This window comes from Melitaea cinxia, chromosome 9 (assembly GCF_905220565.1).
Source record: "Melitaea cinxia chromosome 9, ilMelCinx1.1, whole genome shotgun sequence".
Classification (NCBI taxonomy): Eukaryota; Metazoa; Arthropoda; class Insecta; order Lepidoptera; family Nymphalidae; genus Melitaea; species Melitaea cinxia.
The window spans coordinates 3,848,309-3,869,696 of NC_059402.1; the positions used below are offsets into that span (position 1 = coordinate 3,848,309).

At 34.7% G+C, this 21,388-nt stretch overlaps 1 protein-coding gene across 1 annotated transcript; it reads left to right on the plus strand.

Moving 5' to 3' along the window:
- Positions 1–393: 393 nt before the first annotated feature.
- Positions 394–20,188, plus strand: LOC123656419. Its single transcript, XM_045592106.1, has 13 exons — positions 394–578; positions 1,865–2,023; positions 2,749–2,864; positions 3,311–3,455; positions 4,738–4,956; positions 9,820–9,964; positions 12,442–12,554; positions 15,334–15,531; positions 16,009–16,195; positions 16,831–16,946; positions 17,292–17,480; positions 18,528–18,632; positions 19,987–20,188. The coding sequence occupies exons 1-13, from the start codon at positions 498–500 to the stop codon at positions 20,083–20,085; spliced, it is 1,872 nt and encodes a 623-aa protein (XP_045448062.1). The 5' UTR covers positions 394–497; the 3' UTR covers positions 20,086–20,188.
- Positions 20,189–21,388: the final 1,200 nt, after the last annotated feature.

Below are 21,388 nucleotides of genomic sequence, written 5' to 3' on the forward strand. Positions count from 1 at the left end.
AATTAAAACTCGAAATTTGATTTCTCTTATTTTTGCTTGTGATAATTTTATGGAGTCAAATTCATCCGAAATATGTTTTAAAAATGATTCTAATTATGAACGCCGAATTAGCCTTTATACACTACCAATAACTACTCAGACTTCTAGACTTACAGGCACATCTGTTTCTATCACTTCTAAAACTTTTGAAAGTAATTTTACTACGAGACGACTTATGGGTCGATATATTGGAATTTAATGTGTGATTCCGTGTTGTTTGTTTTTTTTTTTTCTTTTTTAAGCTTAGGTACTTAGGACACAAAATACTGATTTATTAAATAATCTTATTGGTTAATAGTTACTAATAAAATAACTCAATTTAATAAAAAAAGGAGATTAGGAACTGACAGTGTCATTAATTTAATTTTAAAACAGAACAGAAGTTTGATACAATTTTATGTTACCAAGCGATTGTTTAATCGATAAATACAAACAACAGTACCTAAAAGCATGAAAATATGGGACTAACCAGTAACACTGGGTTATTGGCTACCCTGCCGCAAAAATCTGCCCTGACGAAGCAAAAAGAAACTGACTTAGTAAGTACTAAGTATATTGATCTTATTTACATACTTTTGTGTCACTACCTATCTTTTTAAAATGCAAGTTTAGTAGTTTCTGTTATTATATTAAAATAGACAAGAGTCATCTTGTATAGTAAATTGTCTTTTTTGTTAATTCTCATTAAGATATATCACTGATAATAACGTAATGATAATTTTCATAGTTATCGATGTGTGTTTTATACAAAATATAATTATAATCTAAAATTATTTCAAATTTGAACATAACGCGTTCTTATGTAAGATCTTTACTAGTCGATGCCCGCGACTCCGTTTGAGAAATTATAAAAGAAAATTAGGTTATAATGTACAATATAGGTAGATTTTTTATCGGAGGTTAAATTTTAGTTTTGAGCGGCTGAGGCAGGTCGCCGAAGGCGACCAGCCTCCTCTGCGGAACGTGCATGAAGAGCACGCCCTCCGCGCCTCCGGCTTAAAAAAAAACACTAGGGGTAGGGCAGACCAAGACCACGTGGACAGTGGGGTGCTCCGATTTGGTTTTGGGTATTTTTCGAAATTCTAAACCTATATTCTAGCACGCAATGTTACTAATTTTATTAGAATATTATGTCTGACGCGTTACTTTGTCTAAAAGTGTCGATTTGTCAGTCGTTAAAGGTCAGTTCGTATCGTATTTTGATCTTGCAGTAAAGATCGTTTTTACGTTCGAAAATAACGCGTGATAGTCGCAGTACGGAGCATGAGTACACTTACCGCAGCACCGGAATTAAGGTAAAGTCAGAAATAACAAAAATTTAACCTCTGATAAAAAAATCTACCTATATTATACATAATAGCCGAAAATTAATATCCTCTTCTAATTTCAAACTTCAATTATTAGTCTGTTATTAGTAGCTTAGGTAGGGCGTTATAATGATAGACCTTGTATTGACAAACTGATGAATGATTAATATAAGGGGTGTTTATCTTAATATTTCGGGTATTGCACTTGTCTTATATATTATGACTAGCCCGTTGGTGCAGTTTGTAATGGTCCTGCTTTCTGTTCCGCGTGTTGCGGGGTCGATTCCCGCCTAAGTCTGGGTGTAATATTTGTATTTATATATGTATTATTTGTATGTAAATTTAAAATAATAGTTCTAACAGTCGGATGTTACCTGTCACACAAGCATTAAGTTGCTTATCATAGGAACGACGACCGTGTGTGTATGTTATAAGATATTTATTTTAAAATATACACAAGCAAAGTATAATTTAAAATGTAATTTTTTGCGATGTATGAGTGAATTTGCTATGAATAGGCTAATTTAGAGCTACGATGCGAGGTGACGCCAGCGCCGTTCATGCTTCGGCCCTACGCAGGTCTCTACAATCCTTTCTCGCACGCTTGCTCTGTCCTCTGCAACCACCCGGCTGATTCAACTGCTAAGGAGTTTGTAAAGAAAGCTAAAGATGCATGGGTGGGTATTTTTATTGTCTCATACTAGCTGATCCCTCTTGACTACCAATGTCCGGTTGATATATATACACAAAACGGTTCGTTTTTATTATCAACCGTAAACTTTAGAACCTATTCGAGTTATTGTTTTTTTTAATGTAGTATAAAAATGAAAAGTAATAAGCGCTTGACACTCAGATGCCTTTGGATGTAAGTAATGTGTCAGGGCTCCGAAAAAATAACAAGCATAAACGCCCACGGCCAACTCCTGTGTGACTTCTAAAAAAAGTTCTCATGTGCGGGAATCGAAAAAACGCTTCAGCCAGTTACTGTGACTACGTACCGCACTGCCGTGTTCTATTATTTTTTCTGATATGATATCAGTCTCATGTGCGACTCTCAGTATTAATTCAAACATATTAAAGGAATAAATATCGATACAGTACCTTATTATTACCTACTTAAAAACTAACTAAATTACAAATAATCAAAAACCCTTTAAATAAATATTTTAAAAATTTATGAATGTACCAGCTGACCCCGCAAACGTTGTTTTGCCAATATGTTATTAACCTCCCTATAACTTAGGAATATGAAAAATAGATGTTGGCGATTCTCAGACCTACCATCGGGTATGCATAATGATGCCTACAAAATTTCATAAAAATCGGTCAAGTCGTTTCGGAGGAGTAATGTTACTAACATTATGACACGAGAATTTTATATATAAGATAATATTTTCTTCAGTTTCATGAAGGTAAAGGTCATTATTTACAAGAAGACTTGACGAAGTTTCAAGATCAGAACGAAAAAGAAAAAAATAGGACACCGCATGATATTGTCACAGAGGACATGTTCAGAAGGTAATTGAAATAATTATGTTAATACTTATATTGTCGAAGGATGAAAAGCGACCGACAGGCCAAAAAAGCGATGCATGGATTGTGTGAGTGAGGACATGAGAAAGAAAGCAGTTAACGCTGAAGTGATAAATAATAGAGAGGAATGGAAGAGGAAAACATGTTGTGCCGACCCTACATAAGTGGGATAAGGGCAGGGAGATAATCATGATATTAATATTTTTATTAATATTTTGTAGATACCTAACTTATAGCTATTATTTTATTTTGCTAACATTAATATTTCTTGAATGGTATTTTTGTATGTATTCTTATATAAAATATTAATTACCATGCGTCCTGGATACTTAGATGTTTTTTTTTACCATTATTCCTTCATATGCGATGAGGTTTAATTATTTATTTTATTGTTATTGACACACATAGGTAAACGATTGTACTAATTTCAGATATACAGAAACAGACTCTAGACCACATACTCCAGCTCCAACCCTAGCAAGTGGAAAGTCAAGAGGGTCGAGACGATGTCTCACACCAGATCAGCCGCACCAAAGAACCACAATCGTGTTAGATTTGAGAAGATGTCATAGTCAGGTATTTTAACATTATAAAAATGGAACGTCCAAAATAAACAAACACCTACTAGTAGGACAAGAATCCTGTCTTAAGAGTCCTGAAACATGTACAAAATAAACGCAAACTTCCAGAAAAAAACATGTGTATGGCAAATGTTTTTTGTGAGTGTGATCGATTCCGTTACTACCCAAAACTAAATTAATGGGATCATTAATTCGAGTAATACTTACTGTTTTTATTTGTATAAAGCTAAACATTTTATGAAAAAGTAAAAAAAAAATTACTAAACACTTATTAACACAACGTTAACGTTAACGTTACATTGTGTAAAAAACCTTTATAAAAAAACAAGCTTTTATTTGAATGCGCTAAAACGATTTTCTTTATTTTTTATTTTTTTTTTTTACTTTTAAGGGGGTGATAGACGTGCGAACTTAAAGTACGCGGTTTTTAAGATCGCAAACTTACTCGGCTCGACGTCGGTGACACACGTGAAGCTTACTCATTCTGTATTGCGATGTTGTCGAGAGAAGAAGCTATTTGTGTTATTTAAGAATTATATCGTATTACATTTTAAAAACCAAAAAAGACGAAGGTCTGAAATATTTCATTTGGAGTAATGTCTCAATCAAAAGTAATAAAAATTACAAATACCTACACTACAAGCGTTGCTCATCCACGGACTAGCGAAACATAATTGTGTTTAAAAAAAAACCGGCTTCAATTACATCGACACACCGTAGGTAGACGACAAAACAGTCACGTAAATACGCATTATTAGATATAACCCAAAAACTACTAATTAGATCGCAATCAAATTTAGATAAATGGGAACACACGACATACAAAACCGTTTGAGCAGCGTGGAAGATTAAGCTTTGATCCTTCTCCTACATGGGGAAAGAGGCTTATGCCCAGCAGTGGGATATGTGGAAGTGGGACAGGCTGAAGCATAAGCCTTTTAATATAAATTATTTGAAATACTGATGTGAAACTGTGCGTAACTTTAAAGACTATTCTGGTATATTGTGTTACCGGGATAAAATAATTGGAAGTACCTACATTGTTAAATGTTAAAGGAGTTTATTTAGTTGAGATTGACTTATAAATACGACGTAATACGACAATACAAAAGTCCTTAAATATAGTACCTAGGTATATTTTATATAATAGGTAAGGGGAGACTTTTATATAGGTATTGTAATAAGAACTGAAAATGAAGTCTAAGCTACCTATCGTTGAAATCCAGGATATTGAATTTATTCTAATCCATCCATCTAATCTAATCTAATAATTTTAGGAAACCCTCTACTACCACGGCTATGCAACATCCGAGATGACAACCGGACAAACGCCGAGCGCCAATGACAGGTCAACTCTCCCCTCTCTCAACCTTTCGGCCAGTGCTCACAATCGCCTCGTGAACGGTCAATGTGAACAACTACCGCCGTTAGCGTCTCCTTTAGTTTTATCCAAGCGAACTGTCAAAGAACCGATCAGTGTGAGAAGTGTTAAAACGGTAAGTACTATAATACCTATCGCATGATGTTTGATTTACGTAAAGCAAAATACGAAGCAAATGTTTCATACACAAATGCTATTTATAACGTTTATTAGACGCAAATAAACAATCGAGTGTAAAGGATACTCAAATAGTTTTTACGACTATGTGTTAGTATACATTTCGTCGGAGCTTTTGTCTTATTGTAAGTATAAAAATTTTAGTTTTTTGTACAACGAAGGTGGTAAACAATCGTTCGGTGCACCTGATGGTAAACGGTTACAGTAGCTTAGACGCCTGCAACACTAGAAGCATAGCAAGCGCGTTGCCGACCCTACGATAGGAATAATACAACACTATTTGAGAGCAGTATTGTTTAGCTGTGATCTTCTGTTCTGATTATATTATTACTTTATATCTATACTAGTATTATAAAGCTGAAGAGTTTGTTTGTTTGAACGCGCTAATCTCAGCTACTGGTCCGATTTGAATTTTTTTTTTCTATGTTAGATAGCCTATTTATCGAGGAAGGCTATAGGCTATATCATCACGCTAAGACTAATAAGAACGGGGCACCAATGCAAAATGTTTCAAAAACTGGGTTTTTTTTTTCCTTTTGAGAGCTTCCGCTGCGTGCGCTGCGTAAACAGTTTCGCAAAAATCATGTATGACAGAATTGTTCCTATTCCACGCGAATGAATATTCGTCGCGGGCAGAAGCTAGTATCAACATGGATGTTGTATTATACCTGTAATAAAAGCACGCTCACGAACTTCAAAGGTACAACCAGCGCGAAACTGCGAATACATATAAAAGTATATTACAAAATAATAATTTTTGCTTTAAAAAAACTGATTTAAGGAGTATTTGTGCTACCTAATCTCGCGCTGGAACTTGTAGGTACGAATATGAAAACAATCAAAACACTAGTTAGACCACGTGGGTCAAGTTCCTAATGACGTTTTGGAAAATATTTAATCTCGTTTAAGGAAATTTTAAATATTTATTTCCATTTGCTTTTGTACGATATGATTTGTCTTATTTATGTTTTACGATAAAATATGTGTTGCCTGACCAGCCATAAATTACATTGTAACGCGTCGTTCATTTTCTGTCTATTTAGATATAAATTATCTGTGTGACCCTGGCATTTCAGTCATCTGCTCAAATAGTTACTAGACCGTGTAAGCTAGTTATAATTTACGACAGATAAGTGCTAATCAATAATCGAACCACTAAACAGTGTTACTTTCACTCAATCCTGTCGTGTACATGTACATCGTCGTACATATCTGGAAAACACCTTTCGAAAATATTGTTATAAAGATGTTGCCATTTATCATATCAAAGACGAAATTATTACAAATTAAAAAACAAAAACCAAAAGAGCGAAAACCGAAAACCATACAAATAAAGGAAGATAAATCAAAAGATAGATATGAGGAGAGTTTAAATAAATCTAAAAGTAAGCGAGTGAAACGTAAACCTTTAAAAATACCTCCGAGTATAACGACAACTCCCTGTGACTGCATGCTCATGCACGTAACGAAGATCGTTGTAAATTACGCGCCTAAAAGCAGAAAACGCGGCGCGTCTAATATAGTTCTGTCAATGACTACGTGGGGTACTACGGGACAGCAGAAGCGAATCAAGCTACCCAGTGTTAAAATACAAAAAAAGCTAATTAAGAAAGACACTAACGTAACGTATGACAGTGGTGACTTTTTTAAGAAACTCGAGGTATTTAATTTTTTTACGGAATATTGAGTACGCTTCTACCCAGATTGATGTAGATTTCATTTTATAAAAAAAAAAGATATTAAAAATCGTTTACTTCTGTAATTTGTTACTTCAGTTAGGGATCTTTACATTATATAAAGAAATATTATTATACAGGAGAAATAATTCAATCACATATCCTATATATATATATAGGATAGGGTATATAATAAATAATCATTATATACCTATTTTAGCTATAAGTATAAAATTATTATGCCATACAAGCCCCGATGCAAAATAGTTCGTCTAGTGTGAAATTTTTTGTGTGAGATTTTTTCTAATTTCATTATTTTTGTATATCTATATAAAATATTAAGTTGTTCTACTATCGCATGTCGCGTTAAAAAAACCGACTTCAATTATATCGACAAGTAATACAACGTTAAGAAGGAATGGAAGTTTGAAAGTAGCACCCGTGACAGAGAAAATGAGGAGCAATAGGTTAGCGTGGTATGGGCATGTAATGAGGAGGGATGACCGCTATGTCGGTAAAAGAATGTTAGGGATGAATATCGAAGGACGAAGAGCGATCGGCAGACCGAAAAAGCGATGGATGGATTGTGTGAGTGAGGATATGAGAAAGAAAGGAGTAAGCACTGAAGTGACGAATAATAGAGACGAATGGAAGAGGAAAACATGTTGTGCCGACCCTACATAAGTGGGATAAGGGCAGGAAGATGATGATGAAGTAATACAACGTAGATAGACGAAAAAATAGTCAAGTAGGTATTTACATACGCATTATCAAAGATTACTCAAAAAGTTGTAATCAGAACTCGATGAAGTTTAAATGTGACCACATGATAAACGTCGGCTTTCGGTTAAATTAAAAATCATTAAAATCGCTACACCCAGTAAAAATTTATGCGGATTTTCGAGAGTTTCCCTAGATTTCTCTGGGATCCCATCATCAGATCCTGGTTTCCTTATCAGGGTACCAAACTAGGGATATCTCCATTCCAACAAAAAAAGAATTATCAAAATCGGTTTATAAACGACGGATCCTCTTTTTTTGAAGTCGTTTAAAAACTGGTCGACCACGCATCACAAGTGCAGCAGAAAACAGAATCCTGAAGAAAATTATCAAAAATAATCGTCGTGCTGTAGAACTCACGTCGTCTCAGTTGATACTTGCAAGAGTCCTAAAAAGAATGGGTTACGGATTTTACACCGCTAAGGAGAAACCACTGTTGACTGCTGTACAAAAGAAAAAGAGGTTGAAGTTTGCTCGTGATAATTTAAATTGGACTTCCGATCAGTGGCGTAGTATCATTTGGAGTAACGAGTCCAAATTCGAAGTGACAGTCGGCGATGAAAGGAAAAAAAGTGATTCGGAACAAAGATGAGGCATTTCATACTGATTGTCTCAAACGCAAAGTGATGTTTCCGGCGTCTCTTGTGATATGGGGCTGCATGTCTGCACAAGGTGTTGGTGGTATGCAGTTTGTGGATGGTTCTATCAATTCTGCAAGTTATCAAAACCTTTTGGAAGAGAATTTACTGCCCTCTAATCCGTCACTCAAGCATCAAGATTCCTTCATTTTTCAACAGGATGGTTCTTCCTGCGATACTGCAAGGACAACAAAGAGATGGCTACTGGCGAAAAGCGTCCCTACAATCGAATGGCCATCTAACAGTCCGGACTTGTCGCCGATCGAAACTCTATGGTGAAAAATGAAAAAAGTTCTCCGTAAAAATCCATCAAGATCGAAGAGCGACTTAAAGGCTAGGCTCTTGGCTGTCTGGGAGTAAATTACGCCTGAGGAGTGAGCAGCGTTGGTTGCAACCATGCCTCTTCGTATTAAAGCTGTCATCGAGAGCAAAGGCGACACAACTAAGTGGTAGACGAATTATTTTGCGAGAGTGACAAGGGTAGACGAATACTTTTGCGTTATGTTTTTTTGGAATATATTTTTATTTTATGTAAATGTTATGTAAAGTCATGAAAGAATTTCAGTTATGTTAAAATAAAACTTTAAAATGTTCCTCAAATTGTGGTTTACTTTTTATTAAGCGTTACTTTCTATATTTTACGCTTTGCACTACTTTCCATACTTGACGAACTATTTTGCATCGGGGCTCGTATTAGCCCTAGTTATGTAACATGGTTTCATATGAGTATAAATTTGCTTGTTTTCAGGCTGCTCTTTATCAAAAAGTTACTACTTTCAGTTTTGTACAATCCGCGTACTATATTTTTTTTAATTTATTTAAATAAATTAGCTGTGCCCACGACTTCGTCCACGTGGAATTTAACAATAACGTAATTGTTCAGTCCGCAGAGTTATAAAATATATAAATTTCTAAAATAAAAGTAGCCTAAGTTACTCCTTACTATATCAGCTATCGGTCAGTGAAAGTCCCGTCAAAATCGGTCTAGCCGATTCAACAGAACAGCCGGAACAAACAAACAGACAGACAGATAGACAAAAATTGTAAAAAATGTTGTTTTGGTATATGTTTCGTGAATAACATCCATATGCATTTAGTAAAAAACGATTATTTTAATATTACAAACAGACACTCCAATTTTATTTATTTGTATACTAGGTGACCAGGCAAACGTTGTCTTGCCGCTAAACGCTATTGGGAAATAGGGGTTGGTGGTAGAAGGGTGAAAATTTAGGATTATATGTATTTTTTAACGCCAAATCATAATAAAATAAAAAATAAATAATGTATCTAAAAATAAAAAAAAATTAGGGGTGGACTAACCTTAACATTTAGGGAGGTGAAAAATAGATGTTGTTCGATTCTCAGACCTACCCAATATGCACACAAAATTTCATGAGAATCGGTCAAGCCGTTTCGGAGGAGTTTAACTACAAACACCGCGACACGAGAATTTTATATATTAGATATAGATATTCTCAATAAATAGATTATTATGTACAGAAAGAATTTATCAATTCGATCCGTTTCCTAAGATTAGCACGATTAAATTATCTTTTCAAAGTTATAAGTATAGATTATGACATATAAATAATTAATGACTGAAATGGTTTGTCGTCTATTTGATTACCTTGAATACATAAGTAGTATTATTTAAAACTATTTTTTTACCAGTAAATACCTAGTTCTATATCATTTTATTTTCAGAATCAACTCAAAGCGTTAAACCTAGGTAAAGCACTCAAAAAGGAATGTAAAAAGAACGAAGCTATAGCATCCCAACGTTCTATGGGTGAAAAGGAGTCGAATGATGGCGAACACATGGCGCATGTGGACGAAAACGGTAAATATGGTTTTATCATTTATATCTATCTCAAACGAGACTCAATACCGTAAACATCGACACGTATCTACGAGGGTGGATCGGAAAGTTCGCGGCCTCAACAAGAAAACAAAACCTATTACATACAAAAATATTTTAATTCTGGTGTTTAGTGATGAACCCAGGTTACGTCCGTATAGTAACAAAACAATTAAATCCCGCAGGTCAGCTTCAAACATTTCCAAACAGTTGCGAGAAATTGTTAGACGAATTAGTTGAAAAAGTCGACTGACTGCAGGCTAGAGACCCACCAGCGGATACCTTAGAAAATCCCAGTTCATTGAAAATGATGTGATTTTGTGTTTGCTCATATGAAATGCCTATAGTGTCTGCAATCTTCCTTATAGTCAATGTGCGGTTTTCCAATTTGAGATTACACACTTTGTGGATGTTTTCTTCGTTCGTAGACGTAGTAGGCCGGCTGGAGCGAGGGTCATCTTCAAATCTCTCTCTTCATCGTTTCTCTTGCTATCCATTTTTTTGACAGTGGCATACGATGGACCAGATCCCCCTAATGTTTTCCTCAAATTATCATGATCTTTTTCGGTGTTAATCTCTTTTTAAACAAACATTTGATCACCGCACTCTGTGCAATTTTGTTAATTTTAATTAAATTTGAATACCAAAGGGTGTATAGACCTAATGAGGATAATATTGTAAAAATAAAATATACGTCTGTATGTCAGGACGCGAACTTTTCGATCTACCCTCCTCCTCCATCCTTATCAAGTGGTAAGTTCTTTTAAACAATAAATGTTAAACACTGACATTTTATATATTTATTTATTTTATTCTCTATACTTTAAGTCACTTGACTTTTACTAATAAAATTATTAAATTTAGGATAAAACACCTCATAACCGAAGAATCGCTTTTTTAATATCTAAATAATATAATCCTTGATATGTAATAAATACGTCGAATTAAATATTTAAAGTCTTATTCGGACAATAGTGACGTATTTAACTACACCTCATATTTTAAAATAAGACACTGGGCGCGTTCCACCTAAAACCCACAACGCCATCGATCACGACCGCTGAAATTGCCGTTCTACTGAGGTAAAAAACGACGAGTTTTATAAGTGGAACGCATATTTGGGCGCTGTCAGGTGTCAGCTATGTGGTCGCAAATGACGTCATGGTGAAAACATGCCGCTGCGGGGGCAATGAGTGAATGTTTCGCGAGGATTGGAGTTACACTTAATTCAACATGGATTCCCGAGAATTTATCGTTGCGTATTTGTAGAATCGAATGAGAGATAACATTAACAATTTGACACTGACTGTTGTTTTTTTAAAATTCCCTCCATGTTTTGATAAAAGCCAACTTTGACTCACCTATATTTTGTAGGCAATGTGGTCGCGAACAGTGACGTCATCTATGACGTCAAGTGATCGCTCGCGATGACCACGGGTCTTAGGTGGAACGATAACGGCTTTCTGGGCGTTGCGGACACTTAGTGGAATGCAGCCACCTTATTATCATGGCCGTTACTGATTTAAACTATCTGTTGCTAAGTCTTAAAATGTTAACTGGCACAAAATGAACAACTTCTCTTTCGCATTTATAATATCAGTAAGGATCTGTTACATAAGAAGATATATTAAATTATTCTCATCTGGGCAAACAAGCGTGCTGTGGCACGCGCTCTCGCGTCGTTTACTTGTAATAATAAACAACCCAACACAATCCATGTTTTTGTTTATTAATTAGGCACGGCTTCCGAGTTTATAGTTTGCAATGCGTAAGTTAAACTAAGAATACAAAAGCACAATATTGTTTTATGATTCTCTTATCTATTACTACTTAAAGGAATTTCGAAGAATCAATTATAGATGTCTTTCAGCTTTTTGCTGCAGCTTCTCATTCTCTGTCCCTTTTTTTCATTCACCTCACTTCACGCCATTTGTGTTTCTTTTAAATTCAGCTCCTGACTGCTTTTATCTATCGATACAAACAACAACAATAGGCAATCATTGTCATCATAATGGTTAGTTTTTATTATTCTACGACCTCTTTTTAACAATGTTTCTACGAGATTCTGCTTACTAAAGTATATTGGTATAGTATTTTTAGATCGAATTTATGCAAATTGTGCCAAAACTCTATATGTATGTGACAGGAAAGTTTTGAATTTTTTATAATGAAGAGAAAAATTACAATTCACATTGACTCTCTTTTAATAATATGTAGATTTCAAAGGAGTATAAAATTAATTAATCATTACAAGTATAATACTATTAGTAATTGAAGAATCAATACCAAAATTAAATTTATTTATTAAGTTAAATTGATCGGTGATACCTTATCAGAGTATGCGCTTGATTATTAATATTTCAGTACGGATAAGAATTAATTAGCATTGAAATTATTAGATGGAGTCAATAAACTTATAATTAATTATGATATAATTTATGTAAGTTTATAAATATTTGTTATATCAGGTGGCGAAGTAAGGAGACGGGGTAAACGTCGTCGTAAGGGTAGACCGGGGGGCAGCGATCGTTTGACTTCAGCTGGACTGGCTGCCCAAGCTCAACAGGACCCTGAAACACAGGTATATCTTTAAAACATTTATTGGCACGTATTTTTCAGTAGGAAATATCTTGCTCAAAATTTGAAGCAGCCCGACTGGGGTAGTACCTCGACCTTACAAAAGATCACAGCTAAGTAATACTGCTTTCAAGCAGTGTTGTGTTCCTGTGATGAGTAAGATGATCAGAAATCCTGAAGGGCTCGGCAACACGCTTGAGATGCTTGTGGTATTGCAGGTGTCTATAGGCTACGGTAATCGTTTACCATCAGGTGAGTCGTACACTTGTCTACCGACCGTTATATGAATAAAAGGAGTTCTTTATCTCGCCGTACACTCACTGTGCGGGATGGGAGCGAGATTGAAAAAGTGTAACAAGACTTTTTCTCGCATTTCTTCCAATAGTATAAAATTTAATCTCAAACATATGTGTCATATTTTAGTTATCACAAACCAGTTATTACTGTGATTGAAAATGATCATTAAAAATATTTTACCTTTTGTTTATTTTTATAAGAAATAATACGCACGCTTCAGACTGTAATATCCCACTGCTGGGCATAGGTCTATTTCCCCATGTAGGAAAAGGATCAGAGCTTATTCCACTACGCTTATCCAATGCGGGTAGGCGGATATATTCCCTACTGTGAGTAACGATCGCTATCAAGTGTACATGATAACAATTAATGTTTATAATATATAATGTTTATTTCTAAAACTAAAAAATTATAATAAATAAAAAATTATGTGGTGTCATGGGACACCATATAAAAACGAAGTTCCTTCGGATAGTACAGAAGCACCACAATTTGACAAAAATAATGTTGAATTTTATATATATTTTCTAGTTCTTGATTTTTTTTTTAATATTGTTGATTGATTTTTAATTAAGTACATAAAATTATTTAAGAAATTTAGTATTTTAGAAAATAAAAAATACCGTAAAATAGCATAAATCAAACATAATAATAATATTAATTTAAACTATTAAGTGAAATAAAAAACATATGGCTTTATTTATTTTTGTCGACAGTATAAAATTACATAAATAATTTTAAAAAAGTTTACTAGCAATATTTTAGTTTTACAAACTTCATATTATACAGTCGTGTGACTGATATTACGTCACTTCCGTTATATATTTTTCTTACGGTTTTAGTGTCACTTTTTTTTCAGTTCGCTCGCCCAGCCAAATGTCAAGTCTGCCGTAAGGAACTTCGTTCCAATAAAATGTATACAGTTGCTAAATTTTTATTTGTTATTAGCTTAATTAGCATCCATCATTTAGTGTTTAATTTATCATTGTTTTTCTTTTTAATTTTATTTATTTATTCCATGTACGGCTATGTGCGTTTAACATATACCCTTTACTCTTTACATTAAATCATTATAGAGAAATAAATATATTTTATTAGAAATTTTTCAATTTAACTCTGTTAACTTGGTATTTTACAATATAAACTATAACTGTACAGCCAAAATCTACTAAAAAGCGAAAGAAACTTCGTTTCGACCGGGAGTCCATAGATCTCAAATTTTTATTTTTGTTTTCGCCAAAACGCTACAGCCATCAATCTTAAATTTGCAGCTTTTGGACAAAGCTCTTACTCTATAGTAAGGGATTTTAAACTCGATTCATCCACTTTTGCTCCATTGCAGTCTAATTTACCTACCAAGAGATCTTGATTAGGTGATCACGTATTATCAACTACAATAATTTAGTAAGTAGTATTAGTAATTGAGTGATCGTTATATCTCCAGTGATTAAATCAATAATTGGTATGATAATGTTTTGTTTGTTAATTTAATTTAAAAATCTGTAACATGATATGTAAGATAAAAACTAAATTACCTTTATAGATAAAAAAATTAATATATAGGAAACATATGCTGGTAAAATATGTATGTACGTAAACATACATATCAATCTAATGAACTTTTAAACTTTTAGGTAGGTATATTTTAATTCCCATTGAAAAATTGTAACAATACAATGATTTTCCGATACAGAACAGTTTATTATGCATGTTTAACCACATTATTCTAGATTGATTGATCATTGACACAAAATACATACATACATATACTCACGCCTCTTTCCCGTAGGGATAGGCAGAGACCACTTCTTTCCTCTTGCTACGATCCTTACATACTGCTTTCGCTTCGTCCACTTTCATTATTCCCTTCATACATGCTCTTCGGTTTAGAGTACTCTTGACCTGGCCTTTTTAAGACGTCCCTTATTTGGTCTCGGAACGTCCGCCTAGGTCTACCCCTTCCAACCCTTCCACCCACACTCGCCTTATACACTTTTCTAGTCAATCGTTCTTCACTCATTCTCTCGACATGACCAAACCGTCTAAGAATACCTTTCTCAATTTTTGTCACTACATCTTCTTTCAGACCACAACGTTTCCTTATCTCACTATTTCTTACCTGTCACTCAGTTTAACTCCTATCATACTTCTTAATGCTCTCATCTCAACTGCATTTATTGTGCTTTCATGTTTCTTCTGCCACACCCAACTTTCACTTCCGTACATGAGTGTCGGAACCAACACCCCCTCATGCACAGCCAAACGAGCCTTGTTAGACACCTTCCGACTGCTCATAAAGGAGTGCAAAGCTCCATTCACCCTGTTTCCTGCATTCACTCTTCTTTCAATATCGCTCTCACACTTTCCATCTCTTGTAAACTTTGAACCCAGATACACAACACACACAAAATGAATAGCAAATTAGCATCCAAATCAAATAAAGCAATTTTCACGAATACTTTTTTTAATTTAGTACACTTTTTCAGATTGCAGGTATAGGAACAGACTCTCAGAACCCCAGTTCCCGAGGCTCGATATGTCAAACCGCTGAAGATGACATCGTTCTACCGGTCATCAAGACTAGTGTCACGAGGAAAACCGATTCGTTTCTTGATGATGACATCTTGAAGTATTTGCACAGAGAGGTCGATGAAGAGGCAATCGAGACTGAATTTGATACAAAGGTCTCTTTTAAACTTACTATAATATAATCCTTTGATTAAAAATTTGTGTGTGTAATACAATTTATATGTGTGCATGTGTACAAGAATGTTATCTGTTAATAAGATTGTAGTGCCATAAGTCCTTTTTTTATTTTATATTTTATTTTATTTTTTTATTAATCCGTGGTAACAAAATGATGGGTTTAGGTTAGGTGGCTAGGCCCTACCTTTATTCTACCATAACTTATACACGTCTCACAACTAGACAAAGGAAGTTTATCTTATTAAGCGAAAGGAAGTAATCCAGTTATATTAATAATCAATTAACATAATAAACCTATCGTTTCACAATATTTATAATGAAAAACAAGTAAATTTCTTGAATGTTTTCATTCACCACCAAGCACGAAGAATTTACTTCACGCGCCTATCTCGTATTTGGAAATAAGACCGTCCGTTTCTTAGAAAGTAATATTGAAAATATTTTTTATCTTCCAGCGTCGTTATGTCTTAGAAGAAGCGCTACGAACCCGTCCCGAACGCCCATACTGCCAAGAGATGCAAAATCTCATGAGAGAACTTCGCGTCCCAGCCGTCAGTCTGGGTGATTGGCTGCACATACCCAGAGTGTTCTCACGTCAAAACGCTCAGTTCAGCTTACCTATCGACTCCAATGCCTTGGAATGTATTGAAAACACGATGATCCTTTTCTAATTTCTCTGCTTTTTGTTAAACTACCCTTTTTTTAAAAGTGATCTATCCCAAATAAAATATCTTTTCCTTTTTCGAAAATGGATCACAAAGTATTTTTGACGATTGTACTTTTAGTTTTTCTTCTTTTTTTATAAAAGTTTTAATAATAGACTGTCGAATAAAAGATAGTACGGTAAAAAAAACTATGCACAGCTCAATGTTATGTTTTTGTCATGTCATGTGTTTTTATGTAATGTCTGTGGTTGCATACCAAGTGTTAACACGTCAGAACAAGACGCAGGACTCTGTTACCTTGGAATATAGAAAAACATTGCCTTCTGTAGTAAACTACCCTCTTTTTGTTAAAGGAATCTATTCCAAACAGAATAATGTCTTTCCCATTTTCTTACTATTCACAGACATTTTTAAATAACTTTTAACGTTTCATTTTTTTTATTAACTGTTTTTATAACAGAATGTCAAATAAGATATACATATTTTATAAACTATCTCTTATAAAAGAAATCATTATCAATTAGTATTAAGCCAAAATACAATGCATATCCCCAAATGATATTTTCATCATTAAAATCTTTTTGATTTTATAAATATTTTTTTCATATACAGCCTTAACACCAATGCAATATGCGGCACGTTTCGTCGTATTGAAGAAGTCTAAACAACTGCTTTATCTGACAGTTTTAAGGAAGTTTAGACAGAGGGGATATAGAATGCCCATTAAGGTTAGTATCTAACACATCTAAATTTTCTATCTTCTAGCATTTTTACTGAACTCCATTGCCACTCAGCTGCTTGCAGAAGTTTAGATATAAGATAGAAACAAAGAGTTTTTAGAATATCATCCTATCCGGACTTTGTGTGAGGGACCACAATATATCTTAATCAACTTCACAGTTAATATTTTTTTACCAATAAAATAGTCTTAAATATTAAGTAATTTATGTAACAAGCCCACCAATCGACCTTTTATTGATAAGCCAGATATGGATTTTCAGCAATTTAGTTGCCTTGTATAGTTTACTTTCCTATTCGTCATTTCAAAAACAATTCATAACGATATTTTACAGGATATACGAGAAGGTCTAATTCTGATGATGGGTGGAATCCTATCAGTGGAACAAGTGAAACAGTTCCAAAACATAATGGATTGGGGGCAGTACGAGGAAGACGAGAACATTCCAGATGAGATTAAACTGACTCTCCTAGACACTGGTTACAGGAGAAACGATGTTATAGAAGGAGGTGATACTGGCGAGGTTACGAATTGTAATGTTTATAAATTTAGAGGACTTTTATTCGTAGTGTCTTGAATCTTAATGAGGTAGTGCACAGCCGCAAATATCCTGCTCAAAATCGAGAGAAGCACAACTGGGGAAGTACCTCAACCTTACAGAAGATCACAGCTATATAATACTGCTTTCAGGCAGTGTTGTGTTTCTGTGGTGAGTAAGGTGGCGTGGCTAGGTATCCACGAATTTTTAGCAGGAAATATCCTGCTCAAAATTTGAAGCAGCCCGACTGGGGTAGTACCTCGACCTTACAAAAGATCACAGCTAAATAATACTGCTTACAAACAGTGTTATGTTCCTGTGGTAAGTAAGATAATCAGATCCCCTGGGGGGATTGGGGGTAAGGACGGCAACACGCTTGCGATGCTTCTGGTGTCGCAAGCGTCTATAGGCTACGGTAATCGCTCACTATCAGGTGAACCGTACGCTTGTTTGCCGACAGAGTTGTAGAAAAAAAAACTGTTGCTCAAATAATTAGAGTAGCTAAATTTTTTTTTTATGAGGAACTCGTAAATAAACTGTGTTGCATCTAACATTCGCTTGGAACGAAATAATGGTAGCTTGTAAATATGAATAATTGGAGATAGTTTTCTTGTGTAAACCTGTGTCCTAATCCTAAACATCAGCTTTCTTTTTGTTCTTTATGGTTTATACAAGTTTAATTGTGAATGGTTCAGTTCTTTTTAGAGTAAAAGGTCGATCTAAGTACCTACGTACAACTAGCCACAGGCTAGAAATTTATATGTTTACTAGCTGACCTGGCAAACTTCGTATCGCCTTATTTTTTTTCTTAAATATAATAATTACATATATCAAAACAAAATATACCTTATCTTTCAAGTTGGATCAAACTGCACACGGTGTGCAAATTTGATTAAAATCGGTTAAGTAGTTTAAGAGTTCATCGCGGACAAACATTGTGACACGAGATTTATATATATTAAGATATGTATATTGAATATGTAATGTATATTATATATAATGTATATTTAAAACAATTCTGTTTTTTTGCAGACTGACTTACGCTCAATAAAATACAGAACTTGGTGTGGTCTGTGCGCTATTTGTGAAAGAATGTACGGTCGTTTTCCACCAAGAGACAAGGACCCTCCTGACGGTGTACGTTACTACGATTTGCTTTTGATTTTAATGTGATAATTTACCACTACTCCTCTGAATTTAACCGGCTATATTTGACTTAAGATACACATGATCTAATCAATATATACCTAGTACCTATCTACTTATATTATATCTACATTTCGTTTTTAACCAATTGACATCTAGTCTAGTCCCATGGTCTAGTCTCTGTCTGACATATTATATCGCATGCGTGGCTTCTTTATTAACAGACTTCAAAAAACTAGGAGGGTTTCAATTCAACTGTATTTTTTTTAATGTGTTATCTCAGATCTTTTGACTGGGTGGACAGATTTCGATGATTTTTTTTTTAATCGATAGGTGGTGCGTGTCATGTAGTTCTATTTAAATGTAATCGAAATCAGAAAAGTAATTTTGTGAGTTATCGCTAATAATGCGTATTTAATTGATTGTATTTTTGTCAATCTACGTTGTATTATATACCTCGTAAGTTATTACTGGGTGTACCGATTGTGATGATTGTTTTAATCGAAAGCTAGTTCTTGTTATGTGGCTCCAATAAAATTTGACCGAGATTGACCTTTTTTGAGTTATGTGTAATAATGCGTATTTACTTGACTTTTTTTTGGCTACCAACGACTGTCGTTACTGATTCATTTCATTGGAGTCGATTTTTTTTCGTTTGCAAGTAAACTATTATTCTAAAGTAGTATATCTCTAATCGGACCAGTAATAATAATAAAATAACTTCAGCAGTTTCGGAGTTTATCGATATTTTGAAGAAACAAATGAATTGAATACAAAATAAATTGAAACTTATTAATTATACCTTAGTAATTATGAAAAGTATCATAACAATTTTATACATTTTCAATAACGTGATTTATATGTATTAATTACATATGTGTGGTTACGACAGTAAAGAATATAGCCACCCCCTCTCTTCCCGTGGGTGTCGTAAGAGGCGACTAAGGGACACAGTTCCGCTACCACCTTGGAACTTAAAAAGCCGACCGGTGGCGGGATAACCATCTAACTACTGGCTTTGAAATACACAGGCCGAAGACGAGCAGCAGCGTCTTTGGTGCGACAAAGCCAGCCCTGCGGTCACCAACCTGCCTACCCAGCGTGGTGACTATGAGCAAAACGTATGAGTTCGCGCCATATTTGGCGCGAACGGAGGCCTATTGTCCAACAGTGGACTGTGATAGGCTGAAGTGAAGTGATGTCTGACAAACATATGTCGGGCCATAGAGAAGAAACCGTGATCTAGCTATTTGTAATTATATATTGTGTGTATTTCCGGATCCGGAATAAAAGAGTTAACACTATTTGCGTGTAAAACGTTTATTTATTATTTATTAATTTGCAGATGGAACTCAGTGACTTTACTATGATTGAAACGAGACTAGGCGTGTTAAAAGTACACAGTGGTCTCACAGAAGTACTCAATACGATAAGAACAAGATAACTCATGTGTTAACTTACTACTTACCTAAATTTTATATATTTTTATCTTATTATAACTATTTGTACACTGATCTAACTTTAATAAAGAGAATTTTATTCATAAATTTTGTGTTTATTACCAACTGGAACAATAAATTATATTTCTATAAAAATGATTACCTACTTATCCTATATTCATAAGAAGAAATCTCGGTTATTATATACATAACCGGCCTCTAATTTATGGGAGGTTAAATTTTTGTTATTTCTGACTTTACCTTAACTCCGGTGCTGCGGGAAGTGCACTCATGCTCCGTTCCACGACTTTCACACGTTATTTTCGAACAAATGTACGTAAAAACGATCTCTACTGCAAGATCAACATACGATACGAATTGACCTTTAACGACTGACAAATAGACACTTTTAAACAAAATAAGGCGTCAGACATAATATTCTAATAAAATTAGTAACATCGGAGCACCCCACTCCGTCCACGTGGTCTTGGTCTGCCCTACCCCTAGTGTTTTTTTAAGCCGGAGGCGCGGAGGGATGGCAGCCCTCGCCCGCCGTGCGAAAGCGCGCGAACGAATGCGTAGAGGAGCGGCTGAGCCTTCGGCGATCAGCCTCCGCTGCGGAACGGAGCATGAGTGAGCGTGCTTTCGCACGCAAGGGAGGAAGGACTGCACTTCCCGCAGCGCCGGAGCCAAGCGTTATTCTTTGGTTAATTTTTTCCGATTTAAAAATTCAACCTCAAAACTTTAACCACGATATCTCCGTAACCACGCGGTTTACACGATAAGTTGTCGGGGGGGGGGGGGGGGGTAAAAACCAACATTCCTCCCTCCCCTTCACCCCCTCCGCCCTAGCCCCATAAATTATAGGCCGATTTTATACATCATTGCCGAAATCTCATTATCAGAATTTATTTAGATAGAAGCAGTGGTTTTATTTATTATCTGTCAAGATAGAGCTTGACGCGAGTAATTTTCAATGTTATTATCGACTATCGATTTTTTGTTTTATGAAATATTTGAATTAGATAAAATGAATAATTTACTTGTAAAAATAAAACAATACCATTTATGTACTTTTGATATTATACGTTTTAAATATAAGAGGATTAGTTCGTTTGGCCAAGATCAACATAGCAACACTACAGTAGTTAGTAATTACTATTTACGAGACGACAATAAAATTAAGCGCTATCGTATCGATATATAATTCTATATCGCTTACTTTATAGGCAACACTACTGACGTTAAACCGTTTTTATTACAAAACTATTTTTGTACTTCGTTGTAGCGTAACGAATTTATTTAGGC

Coding starts and splice junctions, on each gene's coding strand:
- LOC123656419 (XM_045592106.1), top strand. CDS start 498: ATGGGACTAACCAGTAACACTGGGTTATTGGCTACCCTGCCGCAAAAA. Junction 579..1,864: donor AGCAAAAAGAAACTGACTTA/GTAAGTACTAAG, acceptor TGCTATGAATAG/GCTAATTTAGAGCTACGATG. Junction 16,947..17,291: donor GATATAGAATGCCCATTAAG/GTTAGTATCTAA, acceptor GATATTTTACAG/GATATACGAGAAGGTCTAAT.